The sequence below is a fragment of the Typopeltis vanoorti genome, chromosome 21 (genome assembly GCF_054136105.1).
Source record: "Typopeltis vanoorti isolate ZY-2024b chromosome 21, IOZ_Tvanoo_1.0, whole genome shotgun sequence".
NCBI classification, from domain to species: domain Eukaryota; kingdom Metazoa; phylum Arthropoda; class Arachnida; order Uropygi; family Thelyphonidae; genus Typopeltis; species Typopeltis vanoorti.
Genome location: NC_143569.1, coordinates 29,527,517 through 29,551,860, shown reverse-complemented (window position 1 = coordinate 29,551,860; position 24,344 = coordinate 29,527,517). Strand labels below are relative to the sequence as shown.

Here is a 24,344-nt window from a genome sequence, read left to right as displayed (position 1 = left end):
CTTTATTTACACCACTTCCAAAAATCCGCTCCTTACTAAGCCATTCGAAACCTAGACATCGTAACCTTAATTATCCCACTGTTTACCAGATTTAGTGCAACTGTGATATACCATACTCTGGCCAAACAGAGAAATCGATTGAGTTACGCAAGCCAGTGCTCTGTCTAGTCATGTTCTGTTCTCGGCCAATTCTAATGAAGTAAACCTTAGCCATACAGTTCTATGGGACAAATCTAATAACATTTTCCGTTGCTATGATGAATTAGAAAGGAAGATAATAGAATCTAAAGAAATCATTCTGAACCCCCCCCCCCCACATCTCAACAACAACCTGAGTTACAACCTTTCAGACTGTCATTGTGCTACGATCCAATACTGGTGTTCTTGAGATGCTATACGCATGCATATGACAAACAATGAAGCCAACAAGAGAACAGATTTGAATGTGCAGACTCCAACATTGAAATATATACACTAACTTTTTGTGGTGTTTATAGTTATTTCCTCTATGTTTTTACTGGTTATTTCTTTTTTAATGTGCACCTGAGGAAGGCTGATGCAAGCTGAAACTGGTAGTGCTATTAAACTTTGTTTTCACTTTTCTTGGTTTCTAGTCATTCAATTTTTTTAATATATATATATAATTAACATTTCAAGGGCTTCTTCACAGGCTCACTTTAGTGAGTATAGGAGTGGAAACTCTAGGTATCTGATGGCTAGACCATGCCTTACTTCACATAATATACATCTGTTATATTATCAGTAGACTGGTCCCTAATCTTCTTTTTTTATTGCTCCTACCCAATACTATTATAGTATTTGAGAGCTAGGGATGCATCTTTTTAATTTTACTATTATTATTATTTTATTTTATTTATTTATTTTTTTGTCTCATGCAATATCAATTTGCCTTCTCTACTTTACCTAGCAGGCTCAAGTCCCAAATTGCATGGTCAGTATGGGGTGAGCCAGTTGAATAAGGACCAAAATACCTCTTATTTGCAATCATATGGATCAGATAATAAACAGAGTCCATGGCCATAATGGGCACTGTAATAACCCAAATAAGATATATCCATATCATCATAATTTAGACTTAAGCCATTCATGCAGGCCTGTACTGGATAAGAAAGATGATCATAAAGAAAAAGGATAAACAACACTGTGATAGCAGATAATTTGTTGGCCCTTACAACTGTAGATCTCTTCAAGGTCAAACCCACTTGGAAGAGCTATTGAAAGAGACTAAAAAAATTAAATGTGGTGTGTCTAGTATAGCACATCAGTGCTGGTTTGAATTCATTATCAGATTTAACAGAATTACATCTTTAGGCACCATGCTGTATATAGAACATGCATCCACCACTTGCCTCCTACTATTGCCAGTAACATTAGGCTTGATGTAGCTAACATCCTGGCTGTCAGAGAGATTTATGTGGTAGCACTTGCATAAGGATGTTAGCTACATCAAGCCTGATGTTACTGGCAATAGTAGGAGGCATCCACCGCTTGCCTCCTACTATTGCCAGTAACATCAGGCTTGATGTAGCTAACATCCTTATGCAAGTGCTACTACATAAATCTCTCTGACAGCCAGTTGCATATTCTCAGTAAATCATGCAAAGATAATAAAATAATAGTCAATATAGCTGACAAAGGTAACACTGTGGTCATCAGTACTAGTGATTATAAATGGAAAATGAATATGTTACTTAGAGACCACACTACTTATAAATCTCTGGATTTATGATCCCCACCAATTCTCAGAAAACAACATTAAAAAGCTTCTAAAAATGTCACTTATTGGCCTCTTGAAATTGTTCAAAAACTCAAACCATTTAATTCCCCCTCTCCAGATATACTGATTGCTTAAAATTCATGAATGTAATTATCCCTCTCTGTCCCATAGTAAATGCCACTGATTCCCTTACTCCTCTATTAAGATAGCCAAACAATTAGCTAAATCTTTAACGCCATTTACTCATCATATTAAAAATTCCACTCAGTTCAAATCTTTAATTCAAAATTTAGTTTTGAATAATAATGATATCACAGTGAACTTTGATGTCAACTCTTTATTTACCAATATCTTCCTTTCTAACACTTTCTCTTTACTGAAAAGTGCCCCCTCCCCGTAATATCAATGATCTTTTCAATTTTGTCATCCATGCTGGCTACTTCTCTTGAAGGGTACCATATATAAACAGATGGAGGTTACAGCCATGCACTCTCCCTCTCTAGCCAATTTCTATATAAAACATTTTGAAAAAAGCCCTTTTTTCAAAATGTTTTATATAGAAAATGTTTCAGAATCAAATGAAAAAAAAAAAAAAAAACCTACTCTGCTTCTCTGCCACAATCATAAACTTGATAGCCTTTTTTAGAATTATGAGCAGATTTCTTAATTTAGCCTAATCTTAATAAATATGGTTGTGTTAAACTTTCCAAGATTTGGGAAGGTTTAATTCTTAGGCTTCTCACCAAAGAATCAGCTAAGGCTATCCAATAGTACCTATAGAGGGAGAGCTCCCTCGTATGACTTTAAGCTTTTAGTTTAGTTTTTTTCACTTATTGTTTTGAATGTTTTTATGTGCTTTTACATCTTTGACTGACAAAATATGGGATCTAATAACTAGTACTTTATTGTTCTTCTATGCTGTATTCATTTCTATTAAACTAATAATAAATGGGATGTGCCTGAAGTCTCAGAAGTGCAAAGAGGAAGGGAGCATCTAATTAAATTATAGAATAGACATTTATTATACCACTCCAACTGTGATAACAATTCAACTGGTGTCATAGGATTTCTAATATATAAAAAATTAAAAGATAATATACACTACATGAAAGAAATATCAATCCAAATAGTAAGAATAAGAATTTAAATATTCCTTATTTAATATATTACGTTTTACATGACCGCTGAACCGGATAAGGGTAATGGGTTTACAGTAATACTGCTGGACCTTGCTAAGGCCTTTGACAGGAGACCACATGGAATTCTAATCAGTAAACTGGGGATGGATGTAGGGTTGGTGAGAATGAGAGATATCAGAGAATAGTTTATTCAGGAGTAGAGTCAAAAAGACGGCCTGTGACTAGTGGTGTGCCTCAGGGTTCGTTCTTGGACCACTACTATTTAATTTGTTCATTAACGATATAGGAAAGGATCTGAGAGGAAGTGTTCACTTGTTTGCTGAGATGCAAAGTTGGGTAAAGCAATAGTGAATGCAGAAGATGTCAAAATTTTGCAGGATGATTTGGATAGATTGGAGGTATGGGCTAAGGAGAATGGATGTCAATTTAATGTGGCAAAATGTAAGGTTATGCATTTTGGGGTGAAAAGATTAGCAGCAGTATATCACATTGGTGGAACTGTACTCCAGGAGATTGACGAAATCAGGGATTTGGGAGTGTTGGTGGATAGGGAGTTGAAGTTTAGGGGGCACATTGCAAAAGTGGCTAAATCAGCTCATCAAATCACTTGGTTACTGAAGAATACTTTGATGAGCAGAGACAAGCAAGTTATTGCTCCTCTGTATCGAGTCTTGATAAGACCCCCATCTTGACTACTGTGCCCAGATTTGGGTGCCAGGGTTTCTTCTTGATGGAGAGGAGGTGGAGAGGATGCAGAGGCAAGTGACCAAGATGATAGCAGGTCTATGGAATGAACCTAATGAGAACAGATTGAAGATTTGTGGGTTGCAGAAATTGGTTGATAGGCAGAAAAGGGGAGATATGATTGAGACATTCAAATTACTGAAGGGTTTCTATAAGATTAATTCAGAGGATATTTTTGAGAACAGGACTGGTGGTGGTGGAAGGACTAGGGACCATCTGTGGAAACTGGGCAAGAATGTGGTTAGCAAGGGTGTTAGAGCTTGGTTTTTTACTTGGAGAGTGGTTAATGAGTGGAATAAGCTGCCAAAGTCTGTTGTGGGTGCCATGACTGTGAATGAGTTCAAGGCAAAGTATGATATATACTATGCAAATGTTGAATAATTGTTCTTGACATGATGTTTAGGGCCTCCCTCGATGAGTCTAAGGACTCCTTGGAGTTGCCCGTAATAATAATAATAATAATAAATACAGGAATATACTGTATAAAAATGAAAGATATTAAATTAAAATTGTACAAGTTTATGCTCTAACTTCAGATCACTGATGAAGAAGTTGAAGAATATTATGCCAAACTAGGAGAAACTTTAAATCACAGTAAAGAATTTTAAATAATTATCACAAATGACCTAAATGCAAAACTAAGTAACAAAAACAATAAGTTAAATACAAAAGTTTGGATTGGGGGGAAGAGGAAAGAAAGAGAAAAGCTGCTGGCATTTACTGAAGAGAACAGATGCTTTATTATGAATTCATTCTTTAATAAAAAGAACATTGTAAATGGACACAGAGAAGTCTAAACTGCCAGACTTTTAATGAAACAGATTTTATAACAACAAATAGGAGACATATTGTAAATGTTATAATACATGTAGTGATCACAGAATGGTGATATCTAAAATTATAATTCATAAAACATAAAAAAATAAATAAATTAATTAAACAGAAGTTCAATGGAATAAAGCTGAAAAATTTAAAACTTGAAAAAAGGAAATGTGAAGTTGTTTCAAAAGAGAACTTTCCAATAAATTGACATACCAAAAAGGGAGAAGAAGATAACCTAGATGAGATGAATCAAAAACTAAGTAATACTATAATATCTCCCATGAAATTGGCAGAATACATAAATTTATTAAGAAAATGTAGAGAATTAAAATGAGCTGCTTCCACAAGAAATTCAATATAATACTCAGAATTATGCAAAACAATCAGAAAAAGAATGATACATGAAACCTGATCCTTTAATACCAGAAAAATAAGAGGTACTACTGAAAATAAAAATCTGAAGTTCCGAGAACTTTGGTAATAGGAAAAAAAAAAGAAATTGTTGCTCTAATGGGAAAGGATGCTAAAATAATCAGAGATAGAAATGAAATAATAAAAATAATTAAAGAATATTTATGAAGAACTTGACAGTAACAAAGAAATCAATTTAGAGACAATTAACCTCAAGAAAAGTTGCCAACTGGATGTGTCAAAAGTCATGAGAAAAGAGGTTGACACAGCTTTGAAAACAATGAAACAAAGGGGAATTCCAAGAGAAGATGGAGAAGGACTCAAGGAGATATTCAAGAGGAAATGTTGAAACCTGGATGGAAGAAAGTGGCTGATTATCTGGAAAATCTTCATATTTTGTTTAAAACAGAAAAAAATCTCAGAGACGTGCATTCTGGGATTTTTCTGTTTTCTCTGGTATTTTTCAGAAACAATGCTTTAATAATAATTATTTACAAAAAAAGATGAAAAGAGAATATTAAAAATAATAGTATACAAAACATTTACAGAAGAAATCAATAACATAATAGTGCAACAACTTGATATATACAATCAGAGCAGGAGGCAGGGTTTAGATGTAATTACAGTACTACTGATCATATTCCATTCTTGAGCAAATTAGAGAATAAACAAATCAACACAATCTTTCTGATTAGAGAGGTTATGTTCATTTATTAGATTAGGTTATTAGCCTTCATGGACTTTGAAAAGGTAATTTTTTTTTTTTATTTGATCCACACATGAAAGCCCACCAGACCTATAGCACATTAGTACTCTGTGTGTGGGCAAGAGGAATAGAAGAAAGGAGGAATCTGTTTACATTTTGTTGCTTAAACAGCTGAGGAAGGCAGAGTGGGGAAGACTGTTCCAAAGGGCAGAAGTACATGAGATGGAGGAGGAGGCAGTGAAGTTGGTTCACTGAGTTTCAAGATGAACTGTAAAAGGGTGTTGGTTAGCAGTGGCTCTTGTTTTAATGATTTTGGAGGAGAGTGGAGGAATAATAGTGGCCAATTCAGTAGTGAATGAAAGTATCTGTAGAAGAGATATAAGGCAGAAACTGAATGTCTGTGAGAAAGGGATTGAAGTAGGCATGTGAGAGAGAGAGAGAGGATCACTTATCGTTATATATATTATATATATTATAATTAGCAAGATTGTCCTCTTCTGGATAGAATCGAGCAATCTTAGAGAGGATTTTGGTGCTCTGCCCCAAATATGGGAGCAATATTCCATGGCTGGGTGGATTTGGGCTTTGTATTGAGTTAGCAGCTGTGAAGGTGTAATGTCTTGTGCAAAAAATACACCAAGTACACAACTGCATCTAAACCTCAGCTGTTCTAGAATCACTGTTAAAATAGGCAACAGAAGAAATCTTACATTGGTAGCATACAAAACATTTACAAAAGAAATAAATAATAGAACAGTGTAACGATTTGAGTATATGCCATCAGAGGAGCAGGCAGAGTTGAGATCAGTGGCTGCTCGTGCCTTGAAATCGTGGGGGTGCTGCAACTTTCAAAATATACATACACACTGTAGGTACAGTGTATACATGTTTGAATAAAATATCAAAATTATGGTAAAAATTAAAAAAAAAAAATTAAACATGAAAAAATATTGTTTATTATCGATAGAATTATACAGTTTAGTATAATTCAAAATTACTTAAAAATAAAACACATATTCTTGTTTTGTTTCATGAAAAAATATTGTTTATTATTGATAAAATTATACAGTTTAGTATAATTCAAAATTACTTAAAAATAAAACATATTCTTGTTTTGTTTCATGAAAAAATACTGTTTATTATCGATAAAATTATACAGTTTGATATAATTCAAAATTACTTAAAAATAAAATATATTCTTCTTGTTCTGTTTCATGAAAATGTATTGTTTATTATCGATAAAATTATACAGTTTAGTATAATTCAAAATTACTTAAAAATAAAATATATTCTGTTATTAAAAATAAAAAATATATATTCAATAATGTTCTAAAATAAAAACTATAACAAATGTTATGTCTTTAATTATAATGTCCAAATATTCAAAGAGACGGAGCAAACACGATAAGTACTACGAACACTCTACTACTGGTGCAACTGCATATAAACAACAGTGGAACTGCAGGACAGACAGTTCCACATTACGCCAATAGCTCGCATCTCACTATGACGTGCATATGCTTGCACATGTAGCAATATGACACTGTGGTAAATACAGTGCTGCTAGCGTCTTTTGCCCTCCTAAGTGCTATGAGATGGATTTTTATTATTTTTTTATACAAAATAAGAGAATTGTATAGGATTGTTGATGATAAAATTAAATATTACAAGCAAATATAAATAAATTAATAAATATATTTATATATCGAGAAAAATTGGGGGTGCTGCAGTTCTGCAGTGCCTATGCATGAGCCGCCCCTGGTTTAGATGCAATTACATTATCACCTCTCACCAAAAATTGGTGAGAGGATAAGGAACCATCCACCATCATACAGCGTGTATACAGACAGACAGCTGCAATCCAACTATAGAAGTCTACAAATGATGGTAGTTTACTTAGTAAGCCTTTGTGCCAGATCCAGTGAAAAGCTTTGGAGATATCAAGTGCAACCACTTGAGATTTGCCAAACTTCTTCATGGCATTTGTCCAGAAATGGGTAACATATGTGAGCAAATCTCCTATTGATCGGCAGCAACATAATCCATACTGGCAGTTGTTTATTAGGTGGGTGCCTTCAAGGTAGTGTATGAGTTGGGAATTGATGATTTTTTTCCATTACTTTAGACAGGATTGAGGTAAGCGAGATAGGGCGATAGTTGGATGGCAGTGACTTGTCGCCCTTCTTGGAATGGGTTGAATATAGGCCTAAAATTGGACTTCAATAAAATTATGTCATTGACTTACTAGAGTCCCATTCACATGAATTAACCAATGAAGACCTTATGGAGATAGAGAAGCAGCTGATAGAAACACAAGAACATGAAGAATCAGTAGATCCAGAGCCAAGAAAGTTTACGACAAAAGAATTAGCTGAAGCCTTAGGCTTGAGGAGCAAGATCCTAACATTCAGTGGTTTACAAAGATTTACTGTGAACTCAGATTCCTGATGAACAGGGATCTGAGTTACGTACAAATCCAACTTAGAGACGTTCTCAGGAATGTATCTTGTTCATAACCTGGGGACTGCCTGTAATTCAAAAATTGAAAGTTACCCAGAGAAGAATGGAAAGGAATATGCTCGGTGTGATATTTAAAAACAGGATACCCACCTCTCATTTGATAAGATCAAGAACAGGTGTACAGCACGTCACCAGTTACATTATGGAAAATTCAAAATGAAGATGGACTGGACACATTGCAAGATGGACTAAATTTTTAACAGAATGGAGGAGACTTAAAGATGGCAGCAAAAAAAAGGGAAGACCAAGGAAGAGATGGCAAGATGAAATTGATAAGATTGCTGGAATGTAATGGATGAGAAAAGCTGAAAATAGAATAGACTGGAGCAAACTAGGGGAGACTGTCCAGTAGCAGATTGATCTAGGTTGAAGAAGAAGAATTAATGCTTGGCAATTTTCTTGCTTTTTTCTGTAATTGAAATTTACTTCCCTTGAACAAAATCCTTCAATTTATGCAAAGAATTTAAACCAGGATGTCGGATTTCGATTGTAGGTAGCCCAACAGCCAGATGTTAGGTATTATCACATATTAAGTGGGAAGGAGATAAATGCTTTTTGGGAACTGACCAAGAGATATTTATAACATCAATGCATTAATGTATTGTGAAGATCAAAAGGCTAAATAAGGCAATCAGCCTATAAATAAAGCATGAAATATGGAAGAAGAAGGTACTATGGAGGTAGCACAAGATGAATAATGGTAACAATCAGTTTCACGGTTCCTCACTTGGTAGGGAAAGCCAAAGTGCAATATGAGAAGAAATGAGCAAATCATGGGTTTGTTAAACAAAAGTTACATTCTACAAATTTGCTGAAATACTATAACAAAGTGACGAATGCACTGGAAAGAGGAGATATATGTATACAGTGACATACTTGGATTTTTTAAAGGCTTTTGATAGACTGGCATAAAAAAAGTTGATAACTAAACTGAAATGGATGAGAGATATCAGGATGCACTTAACTGGAGATTTCAAACTGTTTACAAATGATACAAAACTGGGGAAAAGGCCTAGTTTTCAGAGAAAGAGATAGAAATCTATTCAAGTCCTTCTGAAAGCCTATATGGGATGTGAAGTATACATGGCAAGGAAACTTTGAAAGAGGTAGAGAAAATGAAAGATGTGAAAGTGATGGAGAACAAGGACCTGAAGTTCAGGGGACAAGTTGTGAAGTCATCACATCAGATTATGGCAATGATGCAAAGACCCTTGACATGCAGAAGTAAAAAAGTTATAGTTCATTGTATAATGCCTTGATCAGGCATCAAAATGGATTATTGTGCCCAGATTTGGTCACCTGGTTTTCATGTGATGAGGATATATTAGAAAGGGTCCCGAGAAGATTCCCAAAGGTAGTAACTGGTATTTGGAATTTGGGTATAAAGACAGATTGAGGAAATGCAATTTGCAAAGTCTCATGAACAGGAGGAGAAGACGCAAGATTCAGATATATAAGTTGGTCAGGTGTTGTTGAGGTTAACGTGGAAGAAATTTTTCATAGAATGGGAGAAGAGAGAAAGAACAAGAGGCGATCTCTCTAAACTAAGGAAGATGTAAGCAAAGGACTGAGGAGAGGGTTCTTTGCATGGAGAGTGGCTAGTGGGTGTAATGCATTGCCTGAAAGTGTGGTCAGTGCAGACACACTGAATGAGTTTAAGGCACGGTTTGATGAGCTTTCACTTGATAGTGTGTACCTCTCATAAAGAATCTTTGACTCCATGGAGGTTTGGCATTAATAATAATAATTATTATTATGTAACACCTCCAGGGAGTTCAAAGACTCATCGAGGGAGGGCACCTACTCTACAACTCTCCATCTCTACCAACCACAACTACCTTCATCATCTACACCAATGCCATTTACTGCTGACCACCACGACCTAGTATTTTCACAGACAATCACAAACATCCATGTTTGGCAGGATTCGAACCTGCAGCCTTTTGGCTGGAGAGCGGATACGCTGCTAACCACTCGGCCAACGAACAAAGCTTATGCGTAAAGTATCTTTGTAGCCAGATTTCACCAGTTGCTGCCAAATTTACGATATTAATAATACGAATAATAACAAATAGGTTAGCAATTTTTGAAAACTTTTCTCTCTCTCTCTCTCTCTCTTGCATATAGTTTTACAAAGCACCATCATAAATTTTGCTGGATGATGGAGCCTCACTTGCATATTAACAGCTTAAGCATAAATACTTGTTTTCTACCTTATTATATTACCTTATTACCTTTTATACCTTAAGCTTATTGTTACTATGCTCATACAGAGTTTATGGTTGTGTAACTAGTGTCTGTTGGGAATAGATAATTTTCATGCCATATGGTATGAAATACACAGAAAACACTTCTGGACACATTTGAAACCTTCAGTAACTATGTGTTCAGGACAATAGTTAAATAACATTCGCATGACATACAACATGTTAGATAAAGACCTTAGGATTGATATATATGGTTCAAATAGATTATTCCTATATCAGCCTTGTATCTTGAACACAAAAACAATCACAATATCACTTTGAAAGATACCCTAATGTTATTTTATTATAATACATAATTTTCACGCAGCTTGTAAAAAGATCATATACATTACATAACTATATACCTCATATATTATTTATGTAGTGTATAGTAAAATGGTCATCAAAAACTTCTGTTAGTTTGGCTTGTATTAAATGCTGCCATTTTTTTAGAGGGGAAAAAAAAATCTGTCTTCAAAAACTCTTAGTTTAGAGATATTAGAAATACCGGTTGAAAGACTGCTTGTTGTGGATACTATATATAGTATCCCAGTCAGTTGTAATAGAAAATATCTTATCATTGTACTGTGATGATATTAATAGTAATAATAGAAGCCCATTGTAATTTGTTAAAAACAAGTTTTGGTGCATAGATAAATCTGATTTCTTTAGAGTTGCTTCCTGAAAATGATTTCAGATCAGCTAACTGACACTGTATCAAAACTGTAATGTTTAAAGTTATGAACTATACTGGCAGAAAGTAGCTTTGTATTAATGCAGCACAATAAAACTGTAACAATCTTTGCTAAAGTATATCTAAATGATATGCAATGCCCCTTTAAGGACATCCAATATGCTAATACAAAACTAGTTACTATGTTGCTTCTTATTTTCAATATGACATATGTACAAATGAATGCTTTACAAAAATTTGAGATCACACTCACATACACACACACACACATACACACAGATAATCAGTTGGTGAATGAGGGCAGATAAAATTATACAAAAAATATTATGTAACACATTATAAACATTTGTGTGTGCATGTGTGTGTAGACATAACTGTACATATTTTAATGAATGGAAGGATAATTTTTTGTTTATTGTATTTTATAGTATTTCCATATTTGTATTTCTACAATTATCGAACATGTCAAAGTTTTATAAAAAAAAATCACAAGATGGAGCAAGAAATGCAATAATTTAATAAACTAAATATTTACATAGACCAACATTTTTAGATCAAACTACCATTATTTAGGCACCTGAAAGCCAAACTCACCAAAGACAGAAACTGAAATGACCAAGACAAAAGGAAAGATATGCTTGAGCTGGATATGTAAGTGACCCTCCTTGTAATAATCCTGTGATTTGTGCTTTTGGACTGACAGTAATTTAAGGCAGTATACTGAAGTTCTGCAGTACTTTAGCTGCTTTCAAGTAATATTGGCAATTTGAAATATGATTTATGCACTAAGTTAGCTTTCTTTCATATGAAGAGGTGATCATTGCCCTAGCCTGTGCTAATCCATTTAGGGTTTTTCTGTAGAATATGCATTTTTTATGTTCTTTCTTTCTGACTATGAATGTCCGTCCTGCCTGCCAAATACTGGGCACCACTACTATACTCAAATATCCAGAAGAGGAGAGAATTCAGGCAGTCATTCTGATTTAGGTGACTGGAAATTTTGTGTAGTCGTTTGTAACCTGTTCTGATCCATTTATTAAGAAAATGTTGCTAACTTCATGCTTCAGCAAATTAATCTGTTGTTGCACTTTAAGCATGGATATGGTGTATGTGTGGTAATGATGGTGAAGAACTTCATCACATAACGTGAGTGAGATCACCACTATACTTACTGGAGGCTAGAAATGGGTTGAAAATTTTCAGTTTTGGTCACTAGAGGTATATAATATTCAAGCCCTGCTTGAATATTATATACCCCAGCCACAATACTAATACTAATACTAATATATATTTAAAATCTGTTTTTTTTGGGGGGGGGGAATGGGAGGACGTGTTCTTTTTTAAAACATATAGATAAGTTTTTTTTTTAATATATATATATATTCATTTTGTTTGACAGATGTAGAGAAAGTGTTTTTACAGATGTACTATGTAGTTCTAGTCCTGAGGATGAAATCTGCTCTGCCCTGAAGGTTACAGTGTTTAAATTCCTAGTTTCCTGGCACTATGGTTTGAAGTAGCATATAAGTATCTGTTAATATGCGTGGATTTATGGTAAACCAAATACAAGAGATAGAGAGATAACCTTCTGAACTGAAATACCGCCTAGAGAGGATATCCAAGAATACTAAAGGCCTTCAGTTTTAGCTTGCAAACAGAAAAGAACTGGTATAATGAGGTAAAATAGCAACAGCATTATCGGTATACCTCAACCAGACTTTTGGTTTGTGAGAGGACCAAGTTCAGGCCTTAATTTTCCTAGCATCAAGCATATGCCTTTCTTGTTTTCTTGATCACTTCAGTTTCTATGTTTGTTACGTGTATTTTTAAAGTGTCTAGATAATTCTGGCATGAAGCTAGCAACATACACATGGGGAAAAATCGCCTCACGTGGGGAAAAAAGTTACTTTTGACAGAAGATGACACAGTTAGTGGGATTGAATGTGAGGGGTATGGTGTGTTCAGGAGTGACAGGGAGAATAAAATGGGAGGAGGAGTGTTATTGATGATAGTTGGTGAGCTACAGCCAAGAAGAATAGAAGTGAAACTGCAGGATAGAGAAAAGAGCACATTTGAGGCTATTTGGTGCGAGATTGAAACTAGCAGAACTAAATATACAGTTGGGTGCTGCTATAGACCAGGTGATGGAATAGATGGTGGAGATTGTATGCATAAGCAAATAGAAGAAATGAGTGGAAGGATGGTAATTATTATGGGAGATTTCAACTATGGTAACATTGATTGGAAGGAAGAGAGAACACATGGGAAGAAGGAATTGGATTTCATACGGTTATTAAGGGATAACTATCTGTGACAGCATCTAATGGAAAATACCAGGAGTCAGAGAGTGTGCTTGACCTGGTAATTGCATCTGAGAATTTGGCTGTAACGAATATGACCACGTTGTCACCAAATGGTGAGAGTGATCATAGGGTCTTGATTTGGGAGGTGGCTAAAGGTGTGGAATTTACAATTAAGACAGGGTACATGTGGAATTATCGGGCTGGTAAGTATGACAAGCTTAGGAGATTGATTGGTTCAGTGCTATGGCATGTACAACTGCAAGGAATAGAAGTTGATAGTGCATGGGAGGCGATTAAGAAGTGTTTGCATGAAGCAATGGCTGACTGTATACCTAGAGTCTGAATAATAAATCAAGTAGGGGTTAAATGGATGAATAACACCATTAAGCTTGAGTTGGAAAAAAAGAAACAACTATGGAGGGAATTTAAGAAGAAAGGTGACCGGCAGGCACATGAATGGTATAAAGCGCAGGCCAGAAGGGTAACGAGTGTGGTAAGAAAACCAAAAAAGGATTACGAAAGAACATTGGCCATGCAGGCTAAAGAGAATCCTAAACAGTTTTTTCGATATGTTGCAAGTAAAAGAAAAAATGTATATGGCAGAATGATTTTAAACAATGCCGATGGTAGGGAGGTAACCGAATCAGTTGATATAGTTGAATTACTGAGCAAGCACTTTGCAAGAATATATCTTCCAGGTGGTGACATTGCAGAAATGAATGAACCAATAGATTATACTGGAATTGTGGTGAATGAAGTGGAGATGAGTAATCTATTTCAAAACCTCAGTGTCAATACATCTGTGGGATTGGATGGTATACCGGCTCGTGTCGTATGTGAAGCGGCTAAAGAATTGTCAGTACCCTTGACCATTTTGTTTAATTTAAGTCTCGGGTCTGAGTTAGTCCCGAAGGGGTTGAAAGAGGAGGAAAATAGTTCCACTGCATAAAGGAGGTTCCAAGACTGCTGTTGTAAATTACCGACCGATTAGCATATCAGGAATTGTTGTCAAGGTCTTGGAGAAATTAGTCAAGAGAAGAATACAGGATTGGATAGATGAAAACGGGATACTGTATGGGGGACAACATGGTTTCGTGAAAGGAAGATCATGCCTCAGTAACTTGCTCACGTTTTATAACACATTGACGGCTGAACTGGATAAGGGTAATGGGTTTACAGTGATTCTACTGGACCTTGCCAAGGCCTTTGACAGGATACCACATGGAACTCTAATCAGTAAACTGGAGCAGATGGGGATGGATATGGGGTTGGTGAGATGGATAGGAGGGTGGTTGATAGAGAGATACCAGAGAGTGGTTTATTCAGGAGTTGAGTCTAAAAGACGGCTTATGACTAGTGGTGTGCTGCAGGACTCTGTTCTTGGACCACTGCTTTTCAATTTGTTCATTAACGATATAGGAAAGGATCTGAGAGGAAGTGTTCACTTGTTTGCTGATGATGCAAAGTTGGGTACAGCAATTGTGAGTGCACAGGATGTGCACTCACAATTTTGACATGATGTCAAAATTTTGCAGGATGATTTGGATAGTTTGGAGGACTGGGCTAAGGAAAATGGATGTCAATTTAATGTGGCAAAGTGTAAGGTTATGCATTTTGGCGTGAAAAGATTAGCAGCAGTATATCACATTGGTGGAACCGTACTCCAGGAGATTGATGAGGCCAGGGATTTGGGAGTGTTGGTGGATAGGGAGTTGAAGTTTAGGGGGCACATTGCAAAAGTGGCTAAATCAGCTCATCAAATCACTTGGTTGCTGAAAAATACTTAAGCGGAGACAAACAAGTTATTGTTCCACTATATCGAGCCTCGATAAGACCCCATCTAGACTACTGTGCCCAGATATGGGTGCCATGGTTTCTTCTTGATGGGGAGGAGGTGGAGAGGACCCAAAGATGAGTGACCAAGATGATAGCAGGTCTGTGGAATGAACCTATGAGAAAGAACAGGTTGAAGATTTGTGTGTTGCAAAAATTGGTTGATAGGTGGAAAAGTGGTGATATGATTGAGACATTCAAATTACTGAAGGGTTTCTATAGGATTAATCCAGAAGATATTTTTGGGAATAGGACTGGTGGTGGGAGGACTAGGGGCCATATATGGAAGCTGGGCAAGAATTGTGGTTATCAGGGGTGTTAGAGTTAGGTGTTTTACTTGGAGCGGTGAATGAGTGCAATAGGCTGCCAGAGTCTGTTGTGGGTGCTATGACTGTGAATGAGTTCAAGGCGAGGTATGATAGATACTGTGTGAATGTCGAATAGTTGTTCTTGACATGATGTTAGGACCTCCCTCGATGAGTCTGTCGACTCCTTGGAGTTGCCCGAAATAATAATAATAATACACGTATGCAGATAGTTATTGCATTTTTTGCTCCATGCAGTTATTTTTCCAGAAAACTGCAATATGAGTATATTTAAAAATATATGAATTTCAAAGAAAAAACTATTTTAGTGGGAATGAAAAATGACTATAATGAGCATAAAATTAATAAAGAACTATTTATATTAGTATTTTTGTAAAGTCTAAAACAAACAGATTTTTGCTTCAGATAAAAACTGTTTTATCAAATACATTTTTTTTTTCATTAAAGTGAAAATTACCTAACTTCCATCCAAAAATTTGTACTTATCTTCAACCACTGAAAATGAAATGTAGGACATGCACAAGAGCATCGAATGATATTATTTTCAAGATAATGCCTTAGTGTATACACAAAAGGAATTATTTAAAATGATAACATATATATAAAACAGTATGGCTAATTCTTAAATTCTACTATAATCAAAATAATCATATCAGCATGATAGAATATAAAATATGCAGCAACTTAAAATACTCATATTTTATTTTAAGATACTGTATTAATTTTTACTTTTGGTCCAACTACATGATAATCCAAGCGATACTTTATTTTATGCAATTTAATGCACCAAGTGTACAGGATGTTTATATGATGCACTCCATCAACACAAGCATATGAGAATTTGTTTGGTTATGGCAAGACACAAAGCAGGTACAACTGGCAAATAATTAGTACATCTGTCCACATATACTAAAAATATGTCAAGTTATTTGCAGTCATAACAGAGCTGCACTATAAAACATCCTGTAGCAGTAACTAGAAACTATAAGTGGGTAAATTTACCAATGGCAGAGATGAACAGGTCCTTAAGTCTTTCTTTGTATAATTAGTTAGATGGAACCACGTTTTTTGCAAATGGTACAGATTCACTTTTCAAGGCATGGTCATACAAGATGCACCAATCTAATTTATTTATAAAAAATATCATAATTTAAATTTTCATAATAGCATATTAGTTGTATTTCTTACAAGAAAAATATTATAACCAAAAATTCAAAGTAATACCAGAACTGCTAAATAATTAGAAGAGGAATTAAAAATATTCAAAGCAGTTAAATTTGTATACTCTTAGTAAGTCATGAGTTGCAGTCTTGTATAACTGCTCTGAAAGTTTATTTAACTATTTAACCAGCATAACTGGTAAATAATTAACATCCACCTTGAAGAACACAAAAATTACATCTGTGATCTGTATGAAGAGTTGAGATTGGCAGACCATGCTCTGAGTACTCCTTCACATAGGGTCAGATGGAGGAAAACATCTTTATTACATAGAGGTCATTATAGGTCTGAGAGACTATTGCTAGAATCAGTATCAGCTATGAAGCACTCTCCCAACTTCAACGAGTATGTTGCATTAATTTCCAAAGATTTGAAAAACAGTTTATCAGGCTATCAGGTCTTAAAAGTCATTTTAAGACCTGATAGCCTGACTTCTGCAAATTAACCTATGGTTATCTGGCTTATAGAGGGTGCTACGTAAGAACATTAGTTCAGTTTCAGTTACAATTTGTACTGTTTTTCTCAATTATATAGTTTAGTGCTGTGTGCCTATCACAGTTATAATTGTGCTCCGATGAGACTGGTTAGAAAACCAGTGAAATATTAGCAAGGTTAATCTTTTTTTTTTTTTCCCCTCTCTTGGTGTTGTTTATTCTCATAGACAGGCTTATATGTTGGTTATGCATTTCTAAATCACTTAGGGAATTGAACAACGTAGATCCGAATATAGATCCTTTATAGATCTGTAGTATATAGATCCGTAGATCCTTTCTTGGTGTTGTTTATATCATAAAGCATTATTATGAGACATTTCTATGGCTGATTTAACTGTTAATGCTCTAGTATTTGACTGTTTCTAATTACTGCAAATTAGAAGGAAAAAAATTAGACTTTTTTTTGCAATGTATGCATCATCATACCTATTTAATGCACAGACAGACAGACTGTTAAAAAAAAGTAATTTTTCATATGCAGCAAAACCATGATTTTTCAGCATCTCTACAGCACAATCAAGTAGACCTCTGATAACTGGCAGTCTGATTGAATTTTTATGGTCTCCCCTATAAAAGGAAAGTTAAGGAGGTTGTTGAGGCTCTTGAAAACCAGCCAAAGGATAATTAGAATCACTGCAAAATCTGCTAAGTTTTCCTTTGCTTAATGCAACTACTATCAACACTAGCCATTCATACTTTTCTATTATTTCTGATGATTAACAGGATCCTGAGTAGAATTCAATCACCATACGTAAAAGTTATACAACAAATAAATTTGATAAACAGTAACTGAGATTTAATATTTTTTAATTTACAAATCAAACAAGATCTATTTTGCTACCTATATAACTAGCAGTTTTTTTTTTCAAGTTAACAGTTAAATAAGAAAAATTAATCATGCAAGAAAAAAATTTATTTATCAATGATATATATATAATATATATTGCATATACAGGTAACCCTCATCTAACGCGGATGTTAGGTTCCATTGAAAAAACACGTTACATAAATCGCATTATGTGAGACTTAGATCACATAGAAAAAGTGCGGTTATGTTCAGAAATCTTTTAATTTTTTTTTTAATTATATAAACAACAATGACATACCCAACAAAAATGTTTTTATTTAATTCAGGTAATTCATGTAAGTTAAGAAAACATAAACTATGAAGCAAATGCATAGTAGAAATTTATAAAAAATACAAATTTTACGTAAACTTCATTGCACATAATGCATAAATGTTTCAGGCAAAATAAAATGAAGTTCATATTTTAATCTTTATCACTGTCTTCAACACGAGCATTTCATAGATGTTCTTTATTTACGAGTGGCCTGATATCGCCATCACTTGAAATCTCTTGAACATCATTTGTATAATTCTCATTGCATACTTTGGCTGGTTTAGTTATCAAGAAGTCAGTAATAAGACCTTGATTACCACTATGCTGAAAATTTTTATTAAGTTCATAATATGGAGCTAAACAAATATCCGATTGTCTTGTGAATTTTCCAGAGTGCTCCAATGATGGATCATTGTCCGTAAAATTATTTCCTAACTTTCCAATCAAGTCCAATCCTTCTGCTAATTTCTTTAAACTGAATTCTTTAACGGATTCATCACAATCAGAATCTTCGGAAAAAACTTTCCTAGCCATATGGTTCAACGTCAATTGTACCAGTGACTCCTCATTTAAATCTGTTTCCCCATCAATTAATTCACTAATTTCGTTTTCAACCATATCGCAAAAGCACTCTTAGTGGCCATTACTATACAAATATTTTTACATAAAAAAAGCATTCCATATTGTATGTAACTCACCAAAAAATAAAGTGCTCAGCTTGAGATTAACACACTTATGATTTTTAATGCGCTTTCCTGGCAAAAAACGAAGACAATTTTCAACAATAAATATTTCATACGGCAAACAATTGACGTATATGTGTGCTAAAGGCTATTCCCCTAATATAAATTCGCTACTTATAACTACATGCGCGATAAGGGCTGATGTAAATTTAATGAAAATAAAATTTGATTTTTATATCGTGCTGTGAAAAATATTTGAAAAGATAAAGGGTTACTACAATCTGTAGACTGTGTTTTTATCGATACCGCATTGAACAAAGGTTAGTAACAAATTGTAGTAACAAAGGTTACTACAATTTGTAGACTGCATTATATGGAAACCGCATTGTATAAGTACCACATTATATGAAGTTTACTTTGTATTATATATATATACATAATATATTTTATATATTATATTATATTATATAAATATAATATATAATTATCAATGAACAATTGATAATTAAGCCTTGATTCCAATTTAGGGTTCTGGATGCACAGATAATTTTAATTGCCCAGAAATTTTCTTCTGAAGTCCATGATATGTTTGTCAAATATTATTGATATTATTATCCTAAAACCCCATAGAGTCAAAAACTCATCCAGGAAGTTCCTTTGTCATACACACAGCTAATCATACTGCACCTTAAACACACTGAAATTCTCTGTGGACAGCACACTCTCAGTCAAGGCATTCAAATTATTCCCAAATCTGCATGCAAAAAACTTGTTTCTCACCATCCTTATACAGCTTCCAGAGATGAATTCTGTCCCCCCCCCCGATCTCCCACCATTTTATGAAAAATCTCTTCAACATTGATCCTATGAAAACCCTTAGCAACTTGTACATCTCTGTCATATCACTGCTTCCTCCTTCTATCCACTAGACTGTATATATACTGCATCTTCTCAACCTTTCCTCATCTTTAACATTCCAGAGATCAGAAACTACCTTAGTCAGTCACCTCTGACTCTCTTCAACATCAATTTGTCCTTTCGAAAACAAGGTGACCAAATCTGTGCTCAGTAATTCATGTGTGACCTAATCAGTGTCTTATACCATGGAACAAGAATCTCCTTACTTCTACAAGTCAGTGTCTCCTCTGCATCATTCTCAGAATTTGTTGTGTTGTGTTCACAATTCTGACAATGTGCCCTCTAAATTTTAGATCCTTATCCACCATCACCCCAAGATCTCTTATTTCCTCCACCTACAACAATATATCCCCGCCAAGTGTAAATGCTACATCCCATCTTTGTTTCTCAAATTTTAAAACCTTACATTTTTCAACATTGAACTGGTATCCCCACTCTCATGCCCATTCACTCAATCTATTCAACTCTTCTTGTAGGATCAGAACATCTGCTCTACTCCCAACTTTACATAATCTGCAAACAACTGAATATCCCTATCAAAATCTCCTCCAATATCATTAACATACAGGTTAAACAGCAGTGGCCCTAAAACAGACCCCTGAGGCACACCACTAGTGAAGTTTCTCTTACTCCTCCTCCTCCATATGATATGCACAACAGGACCAATTTCTCTTCTCTCTTATATATTGTCTTCTTCACAGACTGTATAACTTTGGAAAAAGATTAAAATCTGCAGTAAGCATCACAAATGCCAAACTATTATGTGGCATATGATTTTCATCACCTGGTGTGAAAGTACTGCCCTGCTTAGTATCTTGGCAAATTTTCCCATATAGTTTTTTAGAGTATAATTGCCTGGTTATCTAATTCTTAGTATAGGTTTACAATCTCTTATGAGTGAGACCAATAAAAACCCTTAAGAAGAACAAAAAAAAAAAAAGGCATCTTCCATGGATTGATCTATAATTACAATGCCTTATTATAGCTCAAGAGACAGCTATAACATGGAATAAGGAATTGGATGGAAAGGAGATCAGGGGCTGCAAAGCCTGTTCAGAAACCCACTGGCAAAGGAAATGCCTTATGCATTCCTGAGGTCAGAATGTCAAATAAGGTAGATGTGAAATGGATGAATGAAGAGATGAAGCATGGAATTTAGAAGAAGAAGAAGGCCTTATGGAGGTAGCACAAGACAAGTTGTAATAGTCAGCTGCATGAAGAGTAAGAACAAGCAAGAAAGGTGACATTAGGTTTTTTTGGGGAGGTTGTAGCCATTGGCTACAACCTCCTCGAAAATCCATGCTCTGCAATGCCCTCCCCTCCACCTTGAGAGCAGAGATTACTTGAGATCTATCATCATTCCATATATCTGGGGCACATTCTAAAAATTGACAAAAATCCTAAGAAAATACAACCTTACAACTACATAAGAAATTGGCATCTCTTATCCACTCCACCAAAGACCAATCACATTTCCTAGACCCACCAGGTCCTTTGCAGTTGCAAACTGTCCTACTACAGCCAATGTTATTGGCTGTCCTGTTATGTTATGCTATGCTGAATCATCGTAATTTTCATTTAATCCTGCAGAGGTAGCAGCTGATCTGACAGATACAAACAAATTGTTTAATATAAATATTCTTATACATATCCAGTGTATAGCTTGGAGGTCATGAGTAGCTGTGCATGCATATATTACGAGTGATATTCCACAGTGTTTATGCGGTCAGTTTTGGTTTAACACGTTATGTAAAGGTGTGTGATAGTTCATAGTAAATTGTATCTGAGAGATACCGGAACCTCCGAAGTCAGTATAGTATTGATTTAGCTATTTTTTTTTTGTTTTATTTACTGTTGAAAATGGCTGAAAAAATATATCAATTGGATAATCCATCAGATGCTGAAAAAGATTCAGCGATTTTGTTACTTGAGTCTGATGATGAGAATGATAGAGTTGAATGCTAAAGTGAAAGTGATATTTGATAATAAATTGTATCTGAGAGATACCACAAACTCCAATGTCAGTATAGTATTGGTTTAGTTGTTTTGTTTCTTTGTTCAATAATTTCTAGATTGTAGCTGAAAATAAATCAACCATCATGTATTATATTTGCAGTTTTTTTTTTTTTTTAAGTTTTATCGCATTTTAGCACATGCTAGCAATGAATGTATATCTCTCAGATACACACGAACTATGCTGCAATTTTTTCGACCGTGACCTCCGCAGGGTTAAATTCGACCATATGTAGTACAAACATTATGAAAAAGCAATTCAAATGCCCACCAGCATTGGCAGAGTGGATAGCGACCCACTCTCCAACAGTTGTAAATTCATCTTCCCTGCTGTAGATGTGGGAAGATGAATTTCTTCACGTTCCTTCAACAACTGTAGATGTGGGAGATGAATTTCTTCACCTGGCATGAGATCATTGCTCTGCATAGTGGAGGTCTAAAGCTGCTAGAGAAGCTTCATGTTTGATCTTTAAAGTAGAGTTCCAAGATTATGTAAAAAAATAAATAAAAAATATAAAAGTAAATAATAAAAAAAACTTCCCCAAAGGGCCCAAAATTTTGATCTAGTACCACCATAACATAGAACTTTGTATGATGAAATTCTATAAAGCAGTGTTTATTCTTTTAAAATTTAATACATATGCTTTATATGAAATAAGACTTTAGCAAGGATCATCATGTTGCTGGTTTTCTATGGACCAAAAGTAAGAATCCTGAATTTAATAAAATGTTTTGCATAAAGTTCTGTACATATTATCAACCATTTATGTTTCTCTTATCATTTTTACTGATAATAATTCTTTGATTGCAAAAATATAACTCACTTTTAGTTTTTTTCCTCTCTCTCTCTCTCTCTCCAATAGAAGCAAATATTTGTTATTAATCACAAAGCTGCGGTGTGTGTTCACATAAAAAAAGCACACTTTCACAGCCGAAAAGGTTCTGATTTACAGTGGTAAAAATAAAATTTTACAATTTACTTAGGGGGCAAAAAAAAAAGTTGCTACATATATATGCTAGTTATATTGTCCATGCTTCCCTTTTCTTTAACTATACTGCCACTACATCGATGTCTGTAGTCTCTGTCCATTGCATACTTACGAGGAGTCTGATACAGATTTGATGAAGGATGAAGAGGCACAGATGATGTCTCCATTATGTGTGAATAGGCATCATCCTCTTCCTCCTATAATTCAAATTCACAATGAGAGTGTGCTATGTAGCATATCAGGCAAAAATAAACAATATAATAATGATAATAATAATAAACAATATTCACATGAGAATTACAAACAATCAGTAAACTAAAGTTATCTATGTATACACATGAAAGCATAATTCCAATGAATAAAATAATGATTATTATGGAATGATATGGTATTATTCTAGAAAGTAAGACAAAACTAGTGAAGCAAGGCAACAACATTACATTTAGTATGAAGGAAATTTAATATACTTAATTATATATTTGCATATTCAATACATGGAGTGTTTTACTTATTAATACTACAATTCAAATCTTCTCTCAAAACATTCTATTTCCATTTTCTTATATTTCCGATGATTATCAATTCTTTAGGAATTCTAAGAAATTCCTTGTCCACTATTATCTCAATATCTTTCTTTTTTTTTTTTTTTTTTTTAACTGATTGTAATATAGTCCTGCAATACAGTATGAAAGTTCTGATCACTTAGTTCAAAAATAACCTAATTTAAGGATCTTCAGAATGTAATAACTGGTTGTAGAACAAAACTTTGAATTAGAGATAGATAAAAATGTCAAGAAAAAAAATTATAGGTATGTCAAAGGATAAGATACCTAAGTAGCCTCATGGTAACTTCCATAATGCTAAGTGTGCAGATGAAAGACCATTACAGTTTAAATTCTAGTCAGCAACTAGAGGTACCTTTTTTCTCTCCTAGATTTATTCAGCTAATTCTAAGATTAGTCCATTTTTGGTGTAGCTAACATCTAGAACAAACTCAGGTTTTTAATTTAAAAAAAAAGTGATATTAAAAATTAATACAAAAAAATCTATAGGTAAGTTAAAAGGATAAGAATCCTATGTAGTTTCAGTCCAGCAAAATCAGAACACACATATAAATACTAATAAACATTAGAAAACACTGCCTCGTACCTGGAATGCAGTTCTAGATTAGGGGTAGTGTTATAGACAAGAGGTTGAGCAAAAATTCACTCAGCCTTGACACCAGCTAAGGAGGAGGAGAATGGCTGTTCACTGATCTCCAAGTGTTAAGACTAAAGATGAACTCCCTACTCATTTTGCAGGGAGGGATAAATGTGATGCTGCTGATTTTATTCTATGTTTTCTTTCTTCTTTTCTTTTCAGCCATTTTCTGTCCACTGCTGGATGAAGGCCTCCTCCAATTCTTTCCACCTCTCTCTGTTCT

The 24,344-nt window shown here is 34.5% G+C and overlaps 1 protein-coding gene across 7 annotated transcripts in view; it reads right to left on the bottom strand.

The window, feature by feature from the left end:
- Window positions 1-24,344, bottom strand: part of LOC150094689 (cell adhesion molecule Dscam1-like) — a 772,561-nt gene that overhangs the window by 47,257 nt on the left and 700,960 nt on the right. For 6 of the 7 annotated variants that reach the window (XM_090411389.1, XM_090411386.1, XM_090411385.1 and 3 more), the window contains one exon: window positions 23,034-23,118. In XM_090411389.1, the coding sequence (XP_090267515.1) occupies window positions 23,034-23,118 (85 nt within the window). Of the gene's footprint in view, window positions 1-16,360; window positions 16,605-23,033; window positions 23,119-24,344 lie in introns of those variants that run through there. The other variant, XM_090411388.1, reaches the window with a different exon arrangement.